At 41.1% G+C, this 25793-nt stretch overlaps 1 protein-coding gene across 2 annotated transcripts in view; it reads left to right on the forward strand.

Annotated features, from left to right (window-relative positions):
* The first annotated feature begins 782 nt into the window (after positions 1 to 782).
* The window catches only part of ELAPOR2 (endosome-lysosome associated apoptosis and autophagy regulator family member 2), a 180680-nt gene continuing 155669 nt past the window's right edge, over positions 783 to 25793 (forward strand). For both annotated transcript variants that reach the window (XM_027071781.2, XM_053218527.1), the window contains exon 1: positions 783 to 1085. In XM_027071781.2, coding sequence (XP_026927582.2) covers positions 897 to 1085 — 189 coding nt within the window. In that variant the 5' untranslated portion in view covers positions 783 to 896. The remainder of the gene's footprint in view (positions 1086 to 25793) is intronic.

Raw genomic sequence — 25793 nt, forward strand, 5'->3', positions numbered from 1 at the left:
TTCAATGAAAGAAAACATGGAGACCACCCCAGTAATCGTACTTACGGAAAAACTGCTTCCTCCAGAAACGAAAGGGCCTTCTTGCCCAAGGTGATACGGTTCCCATGAAATGACACGAGGAGTAGCTGTTCTTGTGGTCACTATTACTACCAACCCGTACCGCACCTACTGCTTGCCAGGCACTGCCCTAAGTGCTTCATGCACGTCGATTAATTTAATTCTCTTCACAACCCTACGGGGGTAGGTATGGTTACTGTTTTCGTTGAGCAGGTGAGAAAACTGAGTCACCAACTGCATCGATATTTCATTCCCCTTTCCTCCCTGCCATATCACGCAAACCCTAATCACCAAAAAATCGATCTGACGCCCTCTAGCTTGGATCCTCACCCAGGGCTGTTCCTAGGGCGCATCTGGGAGTGTGTGTGATGCGGGTCAGTTGGGAGGTTTTAAAACGGCGCCGCCGGATAAACAATATCCTGGTGTTCAGTGTTTTACTCTGGCTCCATCCCTGGAGCGCCCCTCCTGGCGGGCCGCGGGGACCGGGGACACCAAGGGGGGCCCCGACCTCGCCCGCCCTCCGCGGCGTCGCGGGGCGCGGGCCCGGCGGCGGCGCAGCCCCCTCCGGACTGGACTCGCTCGGCCGGGCCGCAGCCCCCGCCCGCGCCACCTGCGCCCAGGCCCCCGCGTCTCCGCCCCGCGTCCCGCCCCCGCGCCGCGCCCGCGCCCCGCGGTCCCTCCCTCCGGCGTGACGGGAGCACCGGCGCCGGCTGCCCGGCGGCGAGCGCAGCCGAGCTGTCAGCGGGCGGACGGGCAGGGGGCGAGCGCGCGGCGAGCCGAGCGCGCCCCACCCGGGGAGGCTGCCTTCCTGCCGGCCGGCCGACCGCAGCGGGACGGAGATGCGGCTCCTCGCCCCGGGGCCGGCGCGGGGGAGGGGCCGGGGGCGGCGGGCGGGGGCTCCCCGCTGCGGGCTCTCGCCGCCCTGGAGCCCCGCCTGGATTTGCTGCTGGGCGCTCGCCGGCTGCCGGGCGGCCTGGGCTGGGGACCTGCCCTCCTCCTCCGGCCGCCCGCTTCCTCCTTGCCTGGAGGTGAGCCGCACCTGGTCCTTTACCTGGAGTTTGCGGGGGAGGGGGAGGACCAGCGGGAGGAGAGGGGCGAGGCTGGTGCCCGTTCGTCCCCCTCCCCGCCGTCGCCTTCTGCCTTCCTTGGGGGACAGGGGCTTTGGTTTGTGGCAGGGATGAAGTTGCCCGCCCCGGGAGGCTGGCCGAGAGAGGGTGTGTGGCTTTGCTGTCTTTTGGGTGATGCTTTTTCCGTTCGCGCTCCCGTTCTCAGGGCACTGAAGGACTTTGCGGCGCCCTCTTCAGAGTGCCAGGCTTGAGGACCTGGGGCCTTGGGAGAGATTTCAGCGAGTGGGATGGCGGGGAGACTGGGGAAGCCCCGCTGCTGGGATTTGGGAGACCTGTCTCTTCACAGCTCTTGCAGAGAGCCAGATACTGCCACAGGAGGGTTTCCCGCTCCCCCCGCTCCCCGCCCCTCCTCGCCCGTTCTCCAGTCCCCTGGCTTCCCCTAGACCTTGTGGGGTCTCTACCAACCCCTTCTTCCCCCTCGCCCGCGCTCAGCTTCCTAATGAGGCCCTGGGGACTTGCTAAGCCAGTGTGTGGTATCACTTGGCATCCTTCTGGCAAAATATGGATATGAATTAGGGAGAATAAAAGAGTGTGTACTTAGAGAAGAGGCGGGTTGGTGATCTAGAAAATTAGAAAAGACAGAGTGAATATGCTCCTTTTGGGAGGTGTTCATCTGGATGAAGCATTGCCACTGTTTATTTTGTGGTTCGAGATTATTGTTGATTTACAGCCAGAAAGAATAATTATGGGTGATGAGATTTTCTCCTGCTTTTAGGGGAGCTGGACTTAACGTGCCAAAAATTTACAGGGGGTGTCGTTGGTAGTTGTATTGGGTGTTTATCTTTCCTTTTAGTGTTCCAGAAAGTCCATCCTCTTAATGAAAATCAATGAGGGGAAGGAAGCAACATTTCTGACCTACTTTGAGTGATTACATTGGGCAGGATATGAGGATTGAATACTGTTTTTAGGAAGATTGTTAGGAATCAGGGTGATGGGTCATTTTAATTTTTGTAGCAAAAATAGGTTAGCCCATAGCCCCTCTGGGAAGAATGGCCAGACACAGTTCCTTTGTGTGTGAATGCTGTAACTTCTGAATTTTACCCAGGCTTGAACTGTAGAGTATTTGTGTTCTGGACCTCATCCATCTTCCTTGGATTTTCATCTTCCTCTCCCATAGTACAAGTCCCAGGACAGACCGAAATGAGAGAGAATCAGATCAAAGGCACGTGTGGGAGCACGCAGAGCATTGCAATTGGGGAAATCAGGGCAAGTGCTCAACAAACAGCTGTGTTTAACTTCAGAGTTTATCAATATAATTAGTAGTGTAATCTGTGTTCTCCAACTTTACCTATCACTTGGGAATGATCCATTCCTCCACGTTTCCATGGGAAGCTGCTTCTTGGATATCCTCCGGTTGAACAGTTATAACAGGACAAACCTAAAGCCTTACCTCCAGCCCCCGGCCTCAATATACACAACATACTTCTTTTTTCTGAAATAAGAAGTCTTGTAACACTAATTCTTAGTAATGAGGAATCTACTTGAACCTTCAGGGTGAAAGACATGGCCAATGGAGTGATGCTTTTTGGTCACTACAACTAGACTGATCCTTTACATTTTTTTTTAATGTTTATTTTTGAGAGAGAGAGACAGAGAACAAGCAGAGAAGGGGCAGAGAGAGACACAGAATCTCAAGTGGGCTCCCGGCTCCAAGCTGACAGCACAGAGCCTGACGTGGGGCTCGAACCCACAAACTGCGAGATCATGACCTGAGCTGAATCAGATGCTTAACTGACTGAGCCACCCAGGTGTCCCATCTGATCCTTTAGATGACCACATGGACCACACAGGTACACCTAGAAAGAACAGAATAGGAGTCTGCAGCCTAACAAAGAAATACTGAAATGAAAGGCAGGAAGGTGCCAAAAAGTTGAGGAAGTTTCTCTTCAATTAATTCTACTCTTTGTTGCACTAACTTTAGAAATTGCATGTGACTCAATTCCTTGAGGTCTTGTTTGAATTTTCCCCCCAAAAGTGGGAATAAATGACTCATAGAGGAGGGTTGTATTGAGCTTGCCTGTGGCTCGTTGTGTTTTTAGAAATGGTGATGCACAGATCCATTTATATTCTTTCCGATGACTGGCAACATTTGTAAGATGACTGACTGGGAGTTAGAGCTTGCTTTGGAATTTGGAGGGGCCAAGCAGGATCATAGGGGCTAAATTTGCTCCTGGCCATCTGGTCTAACTAGCTGAGACAGTTTTATAGAATTGATCACAGTTTCTCTCTGACATTATTTTTGAGAGCAAAGGGAGAAGGGCAGGTGTTTTTCAGGCTCTGAGGGTAAGGGTCTGCTTGTCCTGGGAGGTAGGGGGGAGGTGTCCTCCGAAGTAGAGGTGTGGAATTGTAGGCCAAACTCCTGTGAGCACAGACATAAAGTAAGTATTTTGTGTTCAGTCTTGCCCATTTGTCCCTTTCCACTATTTAGTAATACAAACAGGTGGGGCACCTGGGTGGCTCAGTTGGTTAAGTGACTGACTCTTGATTTGGGTTCAGGTGATGATCCCATGGTTTGTGAGTTTGAGCCCCATATCTGGCTCTGCACTGACAGTAAGTAGCCTGCTTGAGGTTCTCTCTCTTTCTCTTTGCCCCTTCCACGTGTGCGCATGCTCTCTCTCTTAAAATAAATAAACTTAAAAAAAAAAAAAAAGAAACAGAGGTGAATGGCACACACTAGAACAGAACTGTGAGCTGGGGAGGATTGTAAGAGTGGGGTCAGAGGCTGGAAACAAAGGCCAGCTCTCAATAATCTGAGAGAATGTTGAAAATGATGGAAAAATCTGTAATTCTAAACCTGATATTTTTTTCCCCCAGGAGTTTGAGTTTCACCCTCATTGATCAGAATTTTTATAAAAGTAGTCATGATTAACTGAGTTACGTAGACTCTGATTTTCCTTGCTTGGTTTTGGAGGAAAGCAAGGGAAGGAAAAAGAGCACAGAAAATTGTCCTGGGACTAGTCAAGTTATAATTGCTGGAGTTCAGGAAAAAAAAAAAAAAAAAAAGACAACTGGGTTATGGATAAAGTTTCACTTAGATTTTTGCAGAGCATTGGACTCAGGGGTGAAACTCATAAAATACAACTTACTTTGTCAAGTCATTGGATGATGGAGCCAAAAAAGGGAGAAAAAAGATTACTTTGGAATACTCAGCTGGTGATCAGATCAGTAGAGTGGAAGCACAGGTATCGACAGGAAAGCTATAGGTTGGGAGACAGAAATAAAACGTAAAGTCATTGTGCCAACAGAGGGAGGACAACAGGATGTGACTTGGGTAAATGGTGCTTAAAGAAAAGAAAAAATGAAGACTGGACATCAGAATGTGCAGAATTAATTTCTCAGGCCTGTGTGTGGGGAAAAGTTATGAAGGATAAGCATCCTATGGATTTCTTGGCCCGAGTTCATTGCTTGTAAAATGACAGTAATAAAAACTGACCTACCTATTTCTGTTGTGAGGATGAAGTTACTATATATTAAAGGAAAAATAAATCTATATAAATGTGAGAGTTGATTATTGCTGGATTAGTAGACCTAGATTGTGATATTTCAGAAAGGGTCTACGGGGAGATTTCAGAGCTTCTTCAGAGGATAGGCTTATCCAAGAATTGAATGGAATGGAATTTTTGACTCATTGAATAATAGGACTTAATGGAACTGCCAGAGGAAAAAATGATAAAGGCCAACAGATGACTCAGAATTGGAGTAAGGTATTAGAAGATAGAGTTATGAGAGTAAAAAGAACAGAAGTAAGTGGATTATGTTTGCATTATTTAAATTTTGAAAATTAAATCAGAAAATAGCTTGATTCTTAGTTCACTGCTCTCAAATCCTGCATAATACGATTCCACTGGTCTCTGAATCTTGAGGATGATGATGTCCTGCCAACAGATTTTATTCCACAGACATTTATTGAGCTTATACTATGTGCCAGGCGACATGTCAGATGATGTGAAATTACAAATTAAAAAAAAAAATTTAATTGGGTAAGGGTGAGACAGAAATGTAAACAATTGCAGTGATTGGGTGCCATGAAAGGAGAAAGGGGATGTCACATCTAGTGAGAAAGATCATAAAAACGCCCTGTAGAGGAAGTGAATGAGACCTGAAAGATGAAGAGGAATTTGCCAAGCAGACAAGGATCATATGTGAGTGTGGGCTAGAAAAGACATCTCTGGTGTAGAATATAGGTTGGAAAAGGGCAGAGAGACAAAACAGCTTGTAACTGGAATACAGCATGCTCTGGAGAGTTTAGTGAGAGATGAGTCTGCGAGGCAAGCAGAAGCAGCTTGATCATAGGGTACTCCATATCATGCTAATAAGCTGGTCTTCATTTGGTGGGTGTTGGGGAGCCATAGAAGGATGTAAAAATCAGGAGCAATAAAGTATGCTCTACTTTGGCAACAATATGGAATCCATATTAGAGGGCTAGGAGATAGGAAGGGGTAAGACCTGCTAGGAGCAATTGTAATAGTCCGGGTAAAGGATAATGGACCTCAGCTAAGAAGCAGCCATGAAGATGGCACAGCGGGTGTGCTGGGAGAAGGTAGAATTTTCAGTAAGTGGATGTGGAGGGTGAGGGAATGAAAGGTCCTGGCTTGAGGAGAAGATGGTGCCTCTAACCTCCTTGAGAATGAAAGTGAGGAAGACAAGCTGAGGACCTTGGTTCTGGAGAGGTTGACTTTAAGTAGAGTTGGTCGTTAGGCAGTTGGTTATCAGGCCTTGTTGCTCAGGGGTCTGTTCAAGTTCACTTGAACTTGAACAAAAGACATGGTTGAAACTGCTGGATTGGATGCTCGTCCAGAGAGTGGGAACAAAGAGGATGAAAGGTAAGGTTTTACTAACATTAAAGGCGGTAGAAATCAAGGCATCCGCAAAGGAGACATGTAAGTAATGCTACTGTAAGGGAAATGGACTGTACAGAGTGTGAGGAAGGTGAGAAAAGCCTTGGAAGAGGAAAGGGGTGGTTGTGGTGTCAGTTGCCCAAAGAAACTCCAGTAAGATGAGGATTAAATAGAATATTGAATCTGACCATCAGGTTGTTGGTACTCAATGCCAGAGTGGCTCCTGTGGAACGGTGGGGATAGCTTGAGTATCAACTGAGAGGCGAGGCAGGGGTGATAGAGCAGAACTTTATTATACAGCATTTGTAGATTAGGTAAGAGATTGGGTCTTCCACATCTGCATAAATCAGGAGAATTGCAAATGGCCATATCTTCTGTTTCAGATTCGGATGGCAACAGTTGAGAAACTTTGAGCAGGTGGTCTCTGAAGGTCATGAGCTGTGGGGGAGGGTGTCAGAGATTCTAAAGTCACACTGCCCGGAAAGAGGTTAGGGCCCAGCCTCTGTTTTCAAGCAGTTGAGATAATCTTTTCTGCGAGGCTTGTGGAGGTGAATTTTCCATTTCAAGTCCTTCCGCTGAGAACCGTTTCTCATGTTTTAGGCAAATGCGAACAAGTCTTCACACCATCAATATTTACAATGTAAAACTAAGAGTTGACAGTTCTGTGAAGTGTCATATTTTAGCACAAGGGATGGAAATAGCAGAGCATAGTATAGAGTGGCACATTTTCCTATCATAGTGCATTCTTCAGAAGTGCCTTGGATCTTCTTCTTTATTGTCAGAAAACACCAGCCAAATTTGGGTTGCCTTTTCCTCCCCATTGAAGAAACCATGGATATTTCTTGTCCCTTTTTGCATTTCTTAATCTAAGCTACCTGTAATATTTCAATATTAAACCCATATTTATTGTGTACTTAACTACCAGCTACTGGTGGTGGTGAAATGGCGCACCATGCATATGGCCCTGCCCACACTGAGCTTTATAATCTTGTGAGGGCAGAATCGAAACAACATAGCCCATCATAGAATCATGTTTACCATCGTGGTGTGATTTGCTGTGTGCAGGACGGGTGTATAGCTCTTCTAGTCCAGGGTCAGGGGATTCCCGAGGAAAGGACGTTTAAGCCCAGTCCTAAAGGAAGGGTAGGGGTTTGCTGGATGAAGGTTGTGCTTGGTGACGATAGAACATCTCAGACAAAGGAAGCCGCCCGGCCAGGATTAATTCCTGTATCCTTCTTTAACACCTCAACCCTTTAACTGCTAAAGACAAAGGATCTTTTCTCTGAATTCTAGTCACAGCCCATTGTTTACTCTCGGGCATGTGTATGCTGTTCTACAAATGTTTTGCACGCACAGGACCATCCTGTACGGTTGGGTGAGTTGTGCCCTGAAGAAGGGCACCCAGCTAGGGGGGCAAGTAAGAGCTAGAATCTGTCCTGTGTGCATGTGGCCAGCCAGCTGGCCTGGCACAGGTCGGCGTCCATCTGCAGGAAGGAATACCTTTTCCCAATTTATAGTCCAGAAGAGACATTATTTTCTAAGTCATGCAAAGGTCATATGCTTTACCAGAGGCTCGGAACATCCTCCCCCACTCCCCCAAGTACATGATATGCTCATTGAGGGCAGGATTTCATCATCTTTTTCAACAGACAGTGATTAAATATCTTTACGTTGAAGACACTTTAGGGGTTTTAAAGATGAGTAAGATGTAGGTCCTCTTTTCTGGCAGCACTGATCACTGCCTTGAAAGTAAAGTAGTGTGGGTGGCTTCCACTTTTTAAATTATAAAAATAAATTGATCTTTATAGTACATTTAATCTTAATTGACATCTTTTCTCATTTGTACCAGATTTAAGACACTGAAATAAAAACCCAGTGATCAGAATATATTGAAGTCTATTCTCAACTCAGTTTATAGCTCTGGAGTTCAGGATACTATTTATTGCTTATTCACATCTTCACTTTTATAGGTCTTTTCTCTAGGTCAGTGGTTCTCAAAGTGGGATCATAGGACTAGTAGTGTTAACATTACCTGGAAACTTGCAAGAAATGCAAGTTCTTGGGCCTTGCACACAGCCTGCTAAATCAGAAGCCCTGGGGTTGTGGCCCAGCAATCTTTGTTACAGCCAGCTCTCCAGGGTTATGTTATACCCTGAACTGTCCTAGTTATAAGGGGAGGAGTACAGTTTACTGCCTTAAACCCAGGGATCTGTTTCATCGTTAAAACTCCTTCAGCTATAACTCAAGCTGATTGCTGTTTCTGCAGGGCATTTTAGAAACTCCTGCAATAATCACATCCAGTGGGGCGTGAGCTCCTCCCATTAGCCTGAAGTGTATCAGAAAGCATTTCTCTGTTATCTTCTGTACACCAGGTACTAGGCAGGATGCTGCTGCTAATACAGGATGCAGAGGACCTTGTCATCCCTCTCTAGGAGCCTAAGGCCTAAGGGAAGACGGAAACATGGGAATTAATGAGTGTTTCTCTCTGAAATAGACATTGGAATAGATAAACATGGTAATATAAAGAAAGTATGGTCAGCCTTTTTGGTTAATGTTTTCCAATGTTTGCTACTTAAGAGGAGGAGAGTGTTGTGTATACTTTGCTCTAACTGCAAAGTGTCTTCTTGTTAGAGTAGATGTAGTATCAAAGGTGGGCAATCAATATTCAAATTTGTACTCGGTCACCGTTTTATGTGACCATGTGCAAATCATTCTCTTTGAGTCTTTCTTTGTCTGAAAATGAATATAGTAACTCCTGCCTTATCTACATTAGAGTTACTGGGAGAATCTAATGAATTTGAAAATGCTTTGTAAATTTTAATGCAATCCAGATAGCAGTTATTATGCACGTTGAAGTTAAAAACAGTGTTTCTGAAGGGATGGATTGAAGTATGAAAGGGCTAGGAGGTGGATAAGAAATTTGTTAACTTACAAAAGTATTTTATAGGGGTATTCTTTTTTTCATGTTTAAATTTTTAATATTTATTTTTTAGGGACAGAGTATGAGTGGTGGAGGGGCAGACACACACACACACACACACACACACACACACACACACACACACACACACACAATCTGAAGCAAGCTCCAAGCTCTGAGATGTCAGCACAGGGCCTGATGTGGAGTTCAAACTCAGGAAGTGCGAGATCATGATCTGAGCCGAAGTTGGGCACTTAACCAATTGAGGCACCCAGGCGCCCCTAGGGGTATTTTTCTAATTATTGAGGTTGTGTGTTGTGAAAACTTTAGAAAATAAAGTATAAAAAAAGTCAGCTGTAGTTCTTCCACTTGGGGATATCTGGTATTAATGTTTTAGCACATTTCCACTTGCACATTTTCTTTCTTTTTTTCTTTTTCTTTTCAAAACCACAAGCGAGCTTGTCTTGTGTCTTTTCCTCTCTTGTTATAACCATTTTACAATGCCACTAACACTTCTTTGTAAATATTTCCATAATAGTTATAAATATCTTAATATGTAATATATTGCAAAATATTGCATCATTTGAATGTCTACCTTTGTTTACTTGTAAGTCATTTACTTCACCATTTCACCGCATATGCTCTTGTCTAGGTGAACGATGATCTTTTCTTTGCTAAATCCAGCTGTTGTTCCTCACCTTTCCCTGCCTTGTCAGAAGCCCTGGACTTGGTTGCTCTGTCACCACTAAAACTTTTACTTGGCTTCAGGCACACCTCACTGTCTTGGCGTCTCTCTACACTGTGATTCTTCAGTCATTACTGGTTCTGTCTCATCTCCCTGATTTCCTTACACTGGGGCTTTCCAGGCTTAATCCTTGGCCCTCCTATCTTTTTTTTTTTTTTGGTCATCCTCACACTCTTGGTGGTATCATCTGGTTTCTTAGCTTTAAATACTATCTACACGTGGACAGCTCTCAGATTTACATCTCTCCTCACTGGACCTTTCCCTGGATTCCCAGCTTGCACAGCCTTGGTGTCTCCACTTGGATAGTTGAACTCCAACCTGACACATTTGAACCTGAGCTCCTGAAACTGCTCCAAACCTACTCTTTCCCCATTTCCTCTAATGAGAACTCCCTTCTGGTGGCTCAGGCCTAAAACTTTAGAGTCTCCACAGACTTCTTTTTCTCCTACTTCCTATATCCAGTCTGTCAGCAAACTCTGTTGTCCTGCTTCAATATAGTTAGCGTCAGAACTTTTCACCTTCTGGGCCACACCACCATCATCTCTTGGCTGGATTATAACTTCCCATCTAGATCTCCTTTAGTTTAATCTCAACAGAGCACTTAAGAGATCACATTAAAACATAAGTCCAAAAAAGTGTTATTCTACAACTCATAGCTCTTTGAAGGCTTCATTCAGAACCAAAGCTGGTGGCTTATAGGACGCAGTGTGGTCCAACTTCCCATTAAGCCTCTAACGACGCTTGAGAAAGCCTGTTTCATAGGACTCTCTCCATTCTTAATTCTGCTTCAGCCTCTCCAGTCTCCTTGCTCTTTCTAGAATGTGTTATGTGAGCTCTTTTCTCAGGACCTCTGCTTTGCTCTGCTTGCAACTTCCTTCATTCAGCTATTTGGCTTTTCTCCCTCATGTGCTTCAGGTTTCTACTCACTTGTCATCTTCTCAGTAGGGCTTTCTCGGGACTCCTGTTAAAAATAGCCACCTCCTCCTTTCTATCCTCATTTTGTGCTTTCATTTTTCTCCACAGCACTTTCCAGCATCCATTATAATATATATTCTAATTATTTTTTTGTTTTGTTTTTATGACCCCCCCCCCCACCAATAAGTTGCAAGCTCCATCAAGACAAGCCAGTTGCTTCTTCCCTTCCTCTCTCTTTCTCTTTGAAAATAAGCTACTTTATCCCTGGCGTTTCAAACAGGGCTTGAGACAGTAAATGCTTAATAAATGCTTCTTGAATGAATGAGTATATTTAATTTGGGGTGCTGAGGTTTTTCATTGTTTGTAATGTACAAATGTTATAATAACATAAAACATTGTCTGAGTTTCTTATTGAAGATACATTACTTGCAGCAGAAATCTTAGGTCAAAGAATGTGAACTATATCCTGGGCAACACTGGAAATTGTTACTTATTGCTACTAACTTGATGGTGGAAAATGCTGTCTCACTGATGTAATTAACATTTCTTTAATCACTATTGAGAGTCAATATTTTTCATATCACTTAGTTTTTTGGAGAATTTTCTGTTTAGGTATTTTCATTTAATGTTTTTCTTAGATATATGGTAGTAAGGATACCATTCAGTATACACTGAAGATATATTTCTCTAGATTTTTTTCCTGTCCACATGTCTTGAGATAATATAATACCCAGAGAAAGCAATTAGTTATTTAGACTGTAAAAATATATGGTCTAAAAATATATAGAATTACTTAACACATCAAATAGCAATAAATTTAATTTTTATTTATTTTAATTTTTACTTTTTTAAAGTTTATTTTGAGAGAGAGAGAGGGAGGGAGGGAGGGGGAGAGAGAGAGAGAGAGAGAGAGAGAGAGAGAGAGAATATCCTAAGCAGGCTCCAGTCTCTCAGCCTTGAGTCCCATGTGGGGCTTGGTCTCATAAACCATGAGATCATGACCTGAGCTGAAACTGGGAATCAGATGCTTAACTGACTGAGCCATCCAGGCGCCCCTAGGAAAATATTCAATTTTTAAAAACACTGTTGTTTGGTACATAGTACCTTACTAAATTCCTCCAATAAATGAAGTCTATCATGTGTTTGGCTGACAAAAATACTAAAGCAACTGCAAAATGACTAAGAATTCTTGGGCTTGGAATGACAGTCTTTTGTTCTAAGATTGTGTTTTTGAAATTTCAAGATCGTCCTACTTCATTCTGTGTTCTTTCTTTTTCAGTGGCCATTCATATGTTTATCTGTTCATCTAGCATGTAATGAGTTCATATCCTGTATTTCTTTCACTGGGAAACTACTAATGCCTAAGTCTATGATTATTACAGTACAGACGGGTTACATGCTGTGAGGGAGTTGTGCACAGGGTTACACGGAAGCAAGGAGAAGGGGCAACTGAATCAGATTAAGGAACCCTGGCCTCAGAGAAAGTCCTGTTGGAGCTGAGTTTTGAAAGATTTCCCGAAGTGCTTTCTGGGATGCACAGAGGCCAGCATTTCTCGGTCAGAGAAAATAGGTTGTGTAACAGCACAGAGGACTTAACTCCTATGACCATTTCAAGGGCTAGAGTGAAGGCACGTGGATAGGAGTGGCAAGAGATGGCTAGGTTGTGGGGAAGGCAGGAAAGCTATGGGGAGCCACTGACATCAGGTTAGGATTATTCTGTTGGTAAAAGGAGGATGATGAAGGAGGGATCTTATTGGAGGCAGGGAGATCAGGTAGGGGACAGCTGCCTCTCCCAGGGGGAGAGCAAGAAGTCAGAGCTGGGCAGCTGACAGAGCAGGGTAGTGGTAGTACTCAGTGATACATCGCAGCCTCCAGGGACTGCTAGGGCTTTAGCCTTGGGCTGCTGGGTAGATGCTTAGCCTTTCATTGAGACTGAACATTTAGGAGGAGGAGGCCAGGTGGCTGAAAGAAAGAGGATGAGTTCATTATTGGCATCGTGAGTTTAAAGTGCCCAAGGGACTTCCAAATAGCGCTCTCCCAGAGACAGCTGGATGTCTGCGAGTGCAACAGAGAGACAGCGTGTAAGCCACAAGCACATAAGAGGTACTTGAGGCCACTGGCATTGATGAGGTCACCTGGGCTCTTAGCAGGCAGCAAGAGCAGTGTGCTGAGGAGAGGGCTCCGGGAAATGCCGGCATGTAAAAAGCAAGCTGAGCCAGAAGCAATTGAGAAGGAAACTGAGAAGGCACAGCCGGTACGGTGATAGCACAGAAGCTGGCTGAGGATTGAAGGGGTAGCTGACCACCAGGAAATCTGGAGGATGATACCCACGTGGTGTTGCTTGACGTTTAGTAAGGCGTTTGAAACATCATATCCTTGTGGGCAAGAAGCAGAAGGATATGCTGAATGATCGTATCACTAGGCAGATTGTTGGCTATTTGAACCCAAATGTACCCTAAGGTTATTAATTTAAGGAATTGATGCCAATCTGGAGGGAGGTGTTCAGTGTAGTACCATAGTCCCCACGTCATGCACAGGGGATATATTCCAAGACCCCCCAGTGGATGCCTGAAACCCTGGACAGTACTGCACCCTATATATACTGTGATTTTTCTTGTACATACATTCCTGTGACAAAGTGCTATACATTTTGTGTAAGAGATTAACAACAATAATAAAATAGGACAATTACAACAGTATACTGTGGTAAAAGTTACATGAATGTGATCTCTCTATATCTCACTGTACTGTACTCACCCTTCTTGTGATAATGTGAGATGATAAAAGGCCTGCGTGATCAGGTGAAGTGAGGTGAATGACAATGTTGCATTAGGCTATTATTGACCTTCTGGTTATACATCGGCGGGGGGGGGGGTTCGTCTGCCTTGGGTTTGGTTGCTTATGGGTAACTGAAACCACCAAAAGCAAAACCACGGCTGGGGGCCTAGTGTACCTTTGGTCTTAGTATCTAATCTTTGAGTTGTTGTTGTTTTACTATTTAATCGATGTTTTGGTTTTGGGAAGGCTTAGCCAAATTTTGTAAAGTCAGAAATCTGGGAAAGATGCCTAATGACTTGGAAAGCAGAATTGGGATTCAAGATGATTTGAAAGCCTAGAATAATGGGCAAACATAATTGTTCTAAGTATAGACTGTCCTTTTGGGTTCTGAAATTTAGTTGTTTAAGCATAGGATGAGGAAGTCTTGCTGAAAAAAGATGAAGAAGTCTTGCTTAAAAGTACTTTTGAAGCCACAGATGTCACGTGGCTGCTAAAAGCACTGATGGTGTATGTGTTAGGCTCTATTAATAAGAGCAGAGTACTTGGCTCACAGAAGGTAGACGTTTAACTTAGGTTAGTGATTCAATTTAGGAGTAATATTTGAAGAGGGATATTGACATATGGCGATGTTGACTTGACGTGCCAGTTAGGAAATGAAGTATTTAGAAGGTATGTCCAAATACTTGATGACTGACCAAAGGAATTGAGGCTGGGTAGCTCTGAGAAAACTTGAGGGAATCATGATAGCTTCAAATGCATTATGTGCCGTCACGTATTAGAAGCATTTATATAATGCTCTTTTAGAGGATGGTATTAGGATTGGTGGGTAGTAGACAAAAGGGTGCAGATTTTAGTTCATCCGAGAAGGTGTTTTATATCAGTAGTGTCATGAACTGCTTCTTTGTACTTTGGAAGTTGCAGGTTTCCTCTTTTGGGCAGGCTGATGGCCTAGGTCACATCTGTGGGAATGATGAGTTCTGGTTCCCTACTGTGTGCCTATATTCATATGGTGGCTTTAAGGGGCAGTTTAATGACTGTTCAAGGTTACATACATTCCTCTTGTAATAAGTAAGAAGAGAAATCTTTATCCTCGGCGCTTTAGTTCTAGGACACATTCCTTCTTAAGCTGTCATATTTAACACTTTATTCTAAGATTGCTACCGTGTAAACATAAAACAATTGCCCTTTGGTGTTTAATGTAACATCCTAAAATGGAGAGTGGAAAAAATTGGCCATTTGAAATTTAAGTCTGATGCCGACTTCTACTTGGTAATTCTTGGGCATATCAATAATGCATACTAGGAAATAACTTGAACTAAATAACAGTTGATGCTTAAATATATCTGAGCTTGGTATGCTGGGGAAGTGCTTCCGTATCTAAAGAGCAGGTAAATATTAACACTATTTGCTCTATTTTTTTTACGATGCCTTTTTTTTACATTTGACCTTTTGAAAATTAAATGCAGTACGTGTGCATTCTAGAAAAATGAGGCGATAAAAATACTCATAATTTTACCAAATAAGCACACTACTTTTAACATTTTAGCATTTGTAGTAGGAAAAATTAATAAAAAGAGCAATAGGAACAATTTTAGGGCATTTCATTTACTAATTGATGAATTCATCCTCCAGACTCTAATGAGATTGGTCCTAATACTTCCAGCTTGGTAGAATTACTACCTGTGAGCCCCAGCTGCTGCCCCATTGCTCACATTTGTAACCATCAGGAAACCCTGTCTCTATCACATATTTCATATGTCTTTGCATATATTTCATGGCAAATATACATGTATGTTTACAAAATTGGAATATTCTGCACATACAGTTTGGTAATCTTTTTTTTTTTTTCATTTAACTCTATGCTGTGAACTTATTCCCTCATTTTGACTTCTCTAGAATTTTTATTCAGTGCTTAATGTAAGGTAAGCATCTAACTTTATTTTTGAATAACCAGGTTTCCTAAATAGTGTTTTGAACAACCCGTAATTCATCCTTTCTCCATTGATTTGTTTTCTGTACCATCTATTGTGTGGGTATATACATTCTTTTTAATCTATTATGTATAAAAAGTGACATACATATCCTCAAAAGTATTTGATTTCTTTTGGGCTACTTTGTATGCTGTTTATTTATTTATTTATTTTTACCAAGATTGCACACAGAATTTTGTAATATGATTTTATAATATACTTGTTGCTTTTCTTTCAAATACTTTTCTGCTGTTCTCACTACTCTTCAAGTTCAACTTCAGAATAATTTTGAAAAGTTAAAAAAAAATCTCACTGGAATTTTCTCTTGGATTCTGTTAAATCTTTTAACTTATTTGGAAAAACTGTCATCTTTGTAGTGTAATCTTCGCATTTGAAGACCTAGTTTCCTTTGGTGCTTGGAGTATTCTGTACGTTTCATGAGCACTGACTTTGTAACTTTTTGTTACTATTTTTTTATGGCAGCTTTCCCCTACCATTTTATCTTTTCATTTGTTTATTTATTTATTTTGAGAGAGAGAGCACGAGCAGGGAAAGACAGAGAGAGGGGGAGAGAGAGACTCTCAAGCAAGGTCTGCATTGTCTGCATGGAGCCCGATGCGGGGCTTGATCTGACAAACTGGGAGATCATGACCTGAGCCAAAGTCAGACTCTTAACCGACTGAGCCACCCAGGCACTCCTACCATTTTATTTTTTAATTGATTTTCCCCTGATAGGCTGAAAAGCCATTGGTTTTTGGAAATTGTGTATCTTGTTATAGAGTGGTCTTGTTAATTCTAGTATTTTGTTGATTATCTTTGATTTTCTTTCTAAAAAAAATTTTTTTTAAATGTTTGTTTATTTTTGAGAGAGGAAGGGACAGAGTGTGACCAGGGTAGAGGCAGAGAGAGAGACAGAGAGGGAGACACAGAATCTGAAGTAGGGTCCAGGCTCTGAGCTGTCAGCACAGAACCTGATGCAGGGCCCAAACCCAAAGACGATGAGATCATGACCTCAGCTGAAGTCGGACACTCAACCGACTGAGCCACCCAGGCGTCCCAGATTTTCTTGATAACCGGTATCATTTATTGAATAGTGAAATGTACGAAGCACTTTACTTATATTAACAGTAATCCTCACAGCTATCCATACCTTTGCTTTTAGAGTTGAGGAAACTGAAGCTCAAAGGCAATTCATACCTTGAGAAAGATGTCAGAGGTAGTGAGTCCTAAGCCTGGGATGTGTGTGTCCTCAGAGATCTCACTTTCTACTGAACTTCACTGCCTTCCACTCTGCCTACCCTGAGCTGGTTTGTACCTCTAGTTCCTTACAACTGCTTCTGTCAGGATATACATGGAATCTTACCAAGTGTACCGAGCAACTATTTATAATGTTTTCCCCCTTTAGGCCATCATTTTTAGATTCCTTTTTCTCAGGGTAGTAATCCCTTTCTCATGTGTTTTAGAAATCTATCCTCTGCTCCAAGGTAGATCTTGGTGTTGCACATGTTTTAACAAAATGAGCTCTCTGTACGGCTGTGTTTCAGCCACAGACAGGTGTGTAGGTGGCCATGGCCACTGGTCTCCTTGTCTCGAGGACGAGGTGTCTGTGTAGAATCCTTAGTGCAAATTGTGTTGTCTGGCAAACTGTGTCCTGTTGGGCTGATCAACTGAGGGGGAGCTCATCCTGTCTAAACTAGATTCTTGTTTAGGAAAATTTTTTTTGGAAGAAGAATTTTTTTAGACAGAAAAAAGGAGGACAGCTGTTCGTGGTTCTTCCCCAGTAAGCACACCTGACGGGCCCTGGACGTAGTGCATGTTCTGTCTCTGTCTTGCCCTGTGCAGTTCTGGGAATAGAGGATGCCAAAGAGTTAAGCCAGGGCGAGGGGTGTGGGTCTGATGACATCTTAAACCAGAAGCCTGTAAAACTTCAAACATAAAAGGCTGAACCCTGTTGTTGAAAAAAACCACTATATACCAAAGACAATCCCGAATGGAAATCAATGGGCGATAGTTCTATCATTTTACCACAACTCTTTCAGTGTTTTTGTTCTGTATTCCCTTTTTCCTTAAACACTTACATCAGAGTTATGTGGGCCAGGCATTGTTCTAAGTGTTTGAGACGTATTAGCCCATTTAAAAGCACATATGTAAATAATACTGCTCTAAAGTGTTATTCAGATATTTTAGCAGAAGGCTAACAATTGCCTCAATCTTTTTTAAACTTTATTGAAGATTAATTGAAGTACATTGAACAACATAAATATGCAGTGTATAATTTGGCCAGTTTTGATGTATGTATACACTTAAGAAACGAATGCCAAAATCAAGATAGCCATTTCAAATACCCCCAAAGGTTTCTTGCTTCCCCTCATAATCTACTCCTCCCCCCACCCTGTCCTTAGGCAGCCACTGATCTGCTTTCTGTCACTATAGATCCACTTGAATTTTCTAGAATTTCATATAAATAGAATTCAATGGCATTCACTCTCTCTCTCTGGTTTTTTTTTTTTTTTTTGCACTGGCTGTTTTCACTTAGCATAATGATTTTGAGATTGATTCATGTTGTGGTGTGTTCAATAGTTTGTTCCTTTTTATTGCTGAGTAGCATTCCATTGTATGGCTATACCACATATGCGTATCTATTTTTAACATACTATAGTTCTAATCATGGTACTTGATATTCTTAACCTCCAATATGATAATGTAATCTATGAATATCAAGAACTCATTAGCGAGCATTTCAAATGGGTTGTTTATAAAGTTCGCCAGCAGCAGCCCAAAATGTAAATGTAAGCACTAAAGGAATGTTGACGTTCTGAGATATTCTGGGAGGTAATTTATTTTTCTGTTTTACTGAGTATTTAGTGCTATTTCAGATACGTCTTGATTTTTGAAAAGCTAATCATTCAGTTAGTTAGATATGCTTGTTGGGATTACTTCCATTTGCCTGCCTGTCTGCCTACAGATCATTTTATTACCAATTAATGTTTGTCAGAGTACAAGGGACGAAGGCAAACCTCCCACCAAGCATTCAGAAGCTAAAATGAGAACTTTTTTTTAGTTCATCGTGGTGATGAGCATTTGTGTACTCTCTAGATGAGCGTTATGTTTGTATTCATTTGGAAGGACAATTAAATATATTCATTAGTTTCATATAATAGTTGAGATTATATTTCAAAATAAAAATCCAGCAAGATAGCTAGGTTTAATTGCATTTTTCTTTTTTTGGTGGGCGGTGATAGGAATTCGGTTGGCTAGAACCGAACATTTAGAACAAAGTAAGAATGCTTTTAGACTAGTAGTGGTTCCATAAACTTTGGGGACTCTTTCTTTCTGTCTCTCTCTCTCTTTTTCTCACCCACCCTCCCTGCTCTCTCCCTTCCCTTCCCTTTTCTTTTTTCTTTCTTCTTTTTTCTTTTTCTTTTTCTTTTATTTCTTCTCCAAAGAAGCTAAACGTACTAATGGGAACTATAATTGTGAGACTGGCTGATCTGTCCTATTTGGGTTTATTTCTTCTGTAGCAGTAACTGATGACTTTTCCAGGACAGGGAGAATGATGTGACTCATTTGTCTTGATAGCAGTGAGTTCTGCCCTCTCTGCTTGGACATGGATACAGGAAGACCATTACTTAAACCCACCCTTCTTTTCTGCCCCTTTTTTCTGTCCTTCCTTTCAAAACCAGACTCTTCACCTTTATTTCTTCAGTTTTCTACCTTTTTTTCCCACACCGTGTAGTCTGGCTTTTATCCCAATCATTTTCCTAAATCTCTTTTTGTGGTCAGTAATCATCACCTAATTATTAGTGGTTTCTTTATTCTTCATCATACTCCATTTCTCTGCAGCATTAACCCTGTTTCCAGGCTGCTGACTTTGCTTTCTAAGACAGTGAAATCTTGTATTACCCAGTATTAATATCTTTCCTTCTTTAGATAGCTCCTCTTTTCTTATTTTTCTTGGAAAGTGGTGGTTTTCCCAGGGTTGTGCTTTTGGTTGCCTTCTCTTTGTATTATATATGTACTTTCTGAGTCTTAGCCATATTTTCTTTTATTATTATTTTTATGTAAATAAAAGTAATACCTACTTATTACACACAATTTGAGTATACATTTGAGTACATGATTTGAGTATAATATGAACACTTTTGAACACGCAAATGATGAATATCACCTGCTGTCTCACTGTGGTGAACCATTGTTGAAATTTTTCATCTGACTGCTTGTCTTACCTAAACCTTTGTTTAAATCAATCTTAAATCCAACTTCTAAATGCTCAATTCTCCACTGGATTCCAAAAGCACATTTACAACTCCTTAACAGACACCTCTAGTGGGACATCCTGGATGCCTCCAAATTAAATACATTCTGAACCAAATTAATTATTTTTCTTGTACTTGAAACTAGTTTTTCTTCTTGCTTCCACTTCTGATTGGTTAATAGCAACTTGATGTTATTGATCCTTTTCCTTCTTGTCTGTAAACTCCATATCACTAAGTCATAAAACAGATCATTTTAATTTGGTCTACGAAGTCCTTTATCACGTGGTCTCAGGAGATCTTTCTTAGCTCTCTCTTTGTGCTCTTAACTTTCTCCTGTTTCAACCCTCTGTCTTATCCTCCTGTCTAACCACAATTCCAATTTTCAGGAATTCTCATGCACTTCTATCCTAACGTGCTTAAGCCGGTGGCCACATCTGAAAAACCATTTCCTCTCTCTCTGGTATAACTTATCTCTAAATATCATTCGGGATAATGTGGTTGAGATACTCCTGCTCAGATGGAATGAATCTAGGGCCTAATACTTCCTACATTTGCTTTGATTTGTCCTGACTAGAGAAGAAGCCCATTAAAAGGGCCCCTTACTATTGCTTTTAAATCTTTGAAGAGCTACCTGTGAAGAATGGACTTCAAGTATATTTCAGACAGCTGACCTGGGACCAATGAGTGGATGTTATGGTGAGGAAGATTTTTCTTCATATTAAGGAAGAGCCGTAACTTTTAATGATGTACGGCAATGGAAAAGACTTGTTAAACTAGTTAACTATACAAGCAAAGACTAAATGACCATTTCTCATGGATTCATTCATTTAATCGACGTTATGATTCACTTTCTCAACTGCTGTGCTAGAGGTCGAAAGATGAAAAAAAAAATCTTTTCTTGAAGGAGCTTACAGTTTAATGAAGTGGTTCTCAACCCGGCTGTGGATTAGAATCACAGACCAGTGAATTATTTCCATTTTAGAAATCTCAGAGGACAGGGTCTAGGTAACATATCCAGTGTACATCCATGGATGGTTGTGATGACTTATCTAAAGTTTACTTCTCAAAGTGTCATTTATTTAACACCGGCTTTAGGGCAAGCCATATGATGTTGATTTGGGCAAAAAGAGACTTACTGCTCTTATGGAATTTATAGAATGGTAGAGTATAGACATCACACAAACACGCGACAGTTGGTATTAAGTCTGAGCGGAAAAGTAAAGGAGATGAAGGGACGTAGGAGGTATCTGGTATCTAAGAGGTCAGGAAAGGGCTTTTGATGCTATGGCATTTGAGTAGTGCCTGAATGAAGAAAGAGATCAAGCTATGCAGACATCTGGGGAGAGGGCTTCAGGCACAAGGAAGAACAAGTACAAAGGCCTTGAGATGGTCATACACTTGACATGTTCACAGAAGAGTGACCCACTGTGGCTGGAGTAGAATGAATGAAGGGCATGTGACAGGTGTGAACACAGATCACATGATGCTTTTTAGGGGATGTTAAAGACTTTGACTTTCATTCTGAATGAGGTGAGAGAGCCCTGGAGGGTGTTGAATACAGATATAATATGATTTATATGTAAAAACATCAATCCAGCTGCTGTGTGGAAGTAGATGCTCGGACATGGGTGAAAACAGATGAATTAGGTTATTACAATAATCTAGATGAGGCATTATGGCAGTTTAGATGAAAGTTTTAGGGGTGGAATGGTAAGAAGCAATTGGATTCTGTGTATATTTTGAATATAAAAAATATTTTTAAGGGGGCACCTTGGTGGCTCAGTCAGTTGAGTATCTGACTCTTGATTTCAGCTCAGGCCGTAATCCCAGGTTCATGGGATTGAGCCCCAACATTGGGCTCTGCACTGAGTGTGGAGTCTGCTTAAGATTCTCTCTCTCTCTGTCTCTCTCCCTCTGCCCCTTTCCCTGCTCATGTGCACTCTCTTTGAAAAAATATATTTATTTTATATATATATATATAATATATATATATATTTATATGTATATTTTAAAAATATTTTTAAAGGGACCATAGGCTTTACTAAGATTTCCCAGGGAGTGACTTTAGCCAGAGAAAAAAGGGGTCCAGGACCAAGTGCTGGGATGTGTCAGGGGTAGGAGAGCCAGTGGAGGAGAATGGGGTCCCCGAGGCTAGATGAAGCAAGTGAGGGAGAAGACAGGCACTGAATCATACTCTGTTGTTAGACTGAGTGAGAGGGAAGCTGAGCACTGATGTTTCAGTTTTGTGAGGTGGAGGTCATCAGTGATTTTGACAAGAGCAATTTTGATCAAGAGGTATAGGCAAAATGTGACGGGAGTGGGTTCATGAAAGAATAAGGAAAAAAAAAGAAGGCAGGCACAGTGAGAACAGACAATGCTTTGGAAGAGCATTGCTAATGAGGGGAGAAGAGAAAAATGGGAGTAGCTTAAGGGGGGAGTACAAATACTTGGTCACACTAATGCCAAAGCTCCTTACAAATGCAAGATTTTGTTCTATAATTAGTGGCCCTGGTTTTATTTATTTTTTTGTAATGCGTTGTTTAAGAATTGCTTGAGATGAGGCACACCTGTAGTTTTCTACCCTGTTTAATTTGAGACTTTTAGAAACCAAGCTCAGCCATTTTATTTACACCACATAACTGTTCTTCTTCCTTTCTAGCTTGGGTATGTCTTTTTGCATTAGTTTTCTGGGGCTCCAATAACAAAGTGCCACACACTGGGTGGCTTAAATAACAGGTATTTATTGTTTCACAGTTCTGGAGGCTGGAAGTCCAAAATAAGGTGTCCACAGGATGGGTTCCTTTGGGGGGAGGATCTGTTTCAGGCCTCTCTTTGGCTTGTAGATGGCCAACTTCCCCCTCTGTCTCTTCATATCCATCTTCCCTCTTTGCCTTTGTGTACAGTTTTGCTTCTTTTTTAAGGATAGCTGTCGTATTGGAATTGGACCCACTCTAGTGATCTCATTTTAATTTGATTACTTCTGTAGAGAGTCTGTCCCCAAATCAGGGCACATTCTGAGGTACTGTGGATTAGGATTTAAGTGTATGGATTTGAGGAGGGGACAGGATACCTTTACTTACTCATAGGCTCATTTCTGAAGATTTATTCTAATATTTAAAATGTTTCTACTGGGTGGTATTTAGGCACAGTTAATTTAGTCATTTGGGGGACATTAGGTGTTGCTTTAGAGAATTCGGGCCAGGAGGTGGATTTCTTGATGTAAAATGAGCACTTGGTGAATTGGAACTTGAATGAACTGCCTTTTTGAAAAGAAATATAAAATGAGTTAGAGAGGTGATTTCTTTATACTTTATGTGAACGCGAGGTTAGACTTCTCTTAGACTTCTCAGTTACTTTCATGTTTAAAATAGTAGAAAAAGTAAGCCAGTAGATACAGACTCTCTCTACCTTGGGAATAAGAAGGGGTAAATCAGAGTGCCTTCTCCAGGAAAATGGCCACATTAAGTGTAGGTATCACCTCCCTGGTGTTATAAAGATGGAAGTACAGCCTAAATAGAGGCCAACATCTGACCCCATAATATATCAGCCGTGTTATAGAGAGAAATTCAGTTGTTTATGAAGAAAAGTTTTGTTGTTGCATTAAAAAGCATTATAGAAATTGGCTCCTATTTGCATATCTGGGTGGATGACCCAAGGAACAGTTTCCAACAATTGTTTGCCCATCCCGTTCTCTGTACAGAGTTGCTTTCCCAGAAGCAGGTTTTAGTTGGAATACCCAACTAATAGCCCATTAAGATGTATCCTCCTAAAGCAGTTTGTGACTGTAATGACTTTTATTTGGGATTTGTTAAACTACAGAATGTAACTAATGATTGTAGTTGTCAGCACATGGACTCATTAGCTCTCAGTTCTGTATTAGCGCAACAAGGGAGAGATGTAAATTTAATTGCGCAATAGCAAATATTTTTTCGTGGGCTTATTACTCCCTTAGAAGGCAGAATACACTGCTCTAAAATGAAGAAAACATCTGTGGTGAAAATTAGTGCTAAATAAAACACTTACCTGGACATTTTTTGAATTATTACTTTTTGGTTTAGAAACCTAACCTTTGGCAGTGCTCTGAAATAGCACTGAATGAATCTCTTGGGGAGAGCCATGATTTTTTTGTTTTTTAATTTTGGGTATTCTTGGCTTAAATAGTTAAATATTTTTTTTCATATCGTTCAACTTTAAACATAAAAAACAACCCTCTGAATAAGAAAGTGAATTCTTCTCTAGTGTAAAATAGCAGCAAATATATCCTCAATAAGCTTTCCACAGATGAAGCCTGGAAATAGTTCAGATACTCAGTATATTAAAGCAGACAATTTGTTATGATGGATTCTTGTTTTAGGTCCACAGTGTACCTAATTGATAACCGTGGCTCAGTGAGATCTGATATTCTCATGCATTCATGAAATCAACTTCTTCCCTTACTTTCTCATGTTCAGCGACTCTAGAAAGGCATCTTTTTCTTAGTACTTTCTCAGTGACTGTACTGATGAAATACAAAGAGCATATGGAAGCAGATATATGCGTAGGTCTTGATTTTATGTTTTGGTAGACTGGTTTATTTAAGCAAATACAACAGGCAAATATGTTTGTTTAAGGTTTTCCTTTGTACCAGCTGCTGCTTTTTTCTCTTTCGTAGGCTGGCCTGCCAGAATTGCACACCTTTATTCCTACACTATTTGACAAAAATTTCCAATTGAAAAATTTTTCAGTGGGTTAATATATTAATATATTTAACATGTATATTTTAAGAATGTTGAGGATTTTGAGTGTTTTTAATTTATTAAAATTTTTTAGTGATAGAGGCTTAATGTTTCTTAAATATTGTTTACAGAATCGGCCTTAATTTACAACGGCTTAAAAATCATACAGTCTACTTTAATTATTCAGAAGAAAACTTTTATTTTTATGGCATTTTTGGGGGGAAATGAAATGCTAGGGAGTTAATGTTCAATTGGATGTGTATATACCACACTTGGGTGAGATGAGCATTGACCAGGGAGTCACGCGACCCAGGTACAGGACTTTTCTTACTGGTAGTTAGCTCTGTGACCTTGGGTGACTTGTTTTCTCTTGGATTCAATCTTCTCATTTGTTAGAAGAAAAAGATTGGTTTAGATAATCTATAAAGGCTCTTCCAAGCTCAGCGTCTTAAGACTTCATTTCTTCTAGTTATATATTTTTAGAGAAATAGGGGTTATGTCTCTGCTTCTTATTGGATACTTTGGACTGAATGTGAAATTTTCTGTGTCCAGTCTGGTCATACTGGGCAGAGTGATGAGGCTTGATAGTTTCTAGAAACTAAGCATTGTCTACAAATAGTCAACAAGAAGGCTTGGTGAATCGGGCCTGTGCTACTTTTGTTTGACATAGACATGTCAAACCAGTTGATGACTAGTTATATAATTTCATGTAGTCATCCAAGTCAATTGAGTTTAGACATTTAGCCTGAGATACCTAATATTCCTCAAGACAAAGTTTTGGGGAGTTAGAAAGTCTTAACCTTCTCTAATTCTGCCTTGGCTTGTGGGATGATTTAGAATAAATAGGACTCAATTTTAGTAATAAATTACATCTCTGACAGTCTAGGATTTTTTTCTGTAGGAAAAGACTCACAGGTTACTGACATGAAGCAGGCATGGGTGACATTTGCTTTTCTTCTCAATCCTCCTTAGTTTAGTCCCTGGCCTGTGTCCTTATTTCAAGTTCTGAGACCTTGTTTACTCATTTGAAAATGATCATGCTCCACAGGGATGTTTATAAGAAGAGTTATTCCTGAATAGACATCTATTCTTAGAAAGGCTCAACATTTTGGAGATGTCTGTGTTCCACAGATCTATGCATCTGAAAGCATCTCCCCAGATCTAAATAAAGTGTTTTTCCTTGGGAATATGTATCTCTTGGAGGGGTGGAGTAGGGAATAAAATATGTTCTGAGACCAGCTGGTAAAATTCTGCAAAAGAAGTGTGGTAAAATGAGGCACTCTCATAATCTACAAATGAGAGTATCATCTGTTAAAGACTTTGTAGAAATTTTCGGTATCATTGGTCAAGAGCTTTGAAACACATAGTCTCACCAAGTATTTTACATCTTAAATTGGTCAACTTAACAGTGATGTACTTTTTTTTTAATTTAATTTTTTTATTTTTTAAAATTTACATCCAAATTAGTTAGC

This window comes from Acinonyx jubatus, chromosome A2, assembly GCF_027475565.1.
Source record: "Acinonyx jubatus isolate Ajub_Pintada_27869175 chromosome A2, VMU_Ajub_asm_v1.0, whole genome shotgun sequence".
NCBI lineage: Eukaryota > Metazoa > Chordata > Mammalia > Carnivora > Felidae > Acinonyx > Acinonyx jubatus.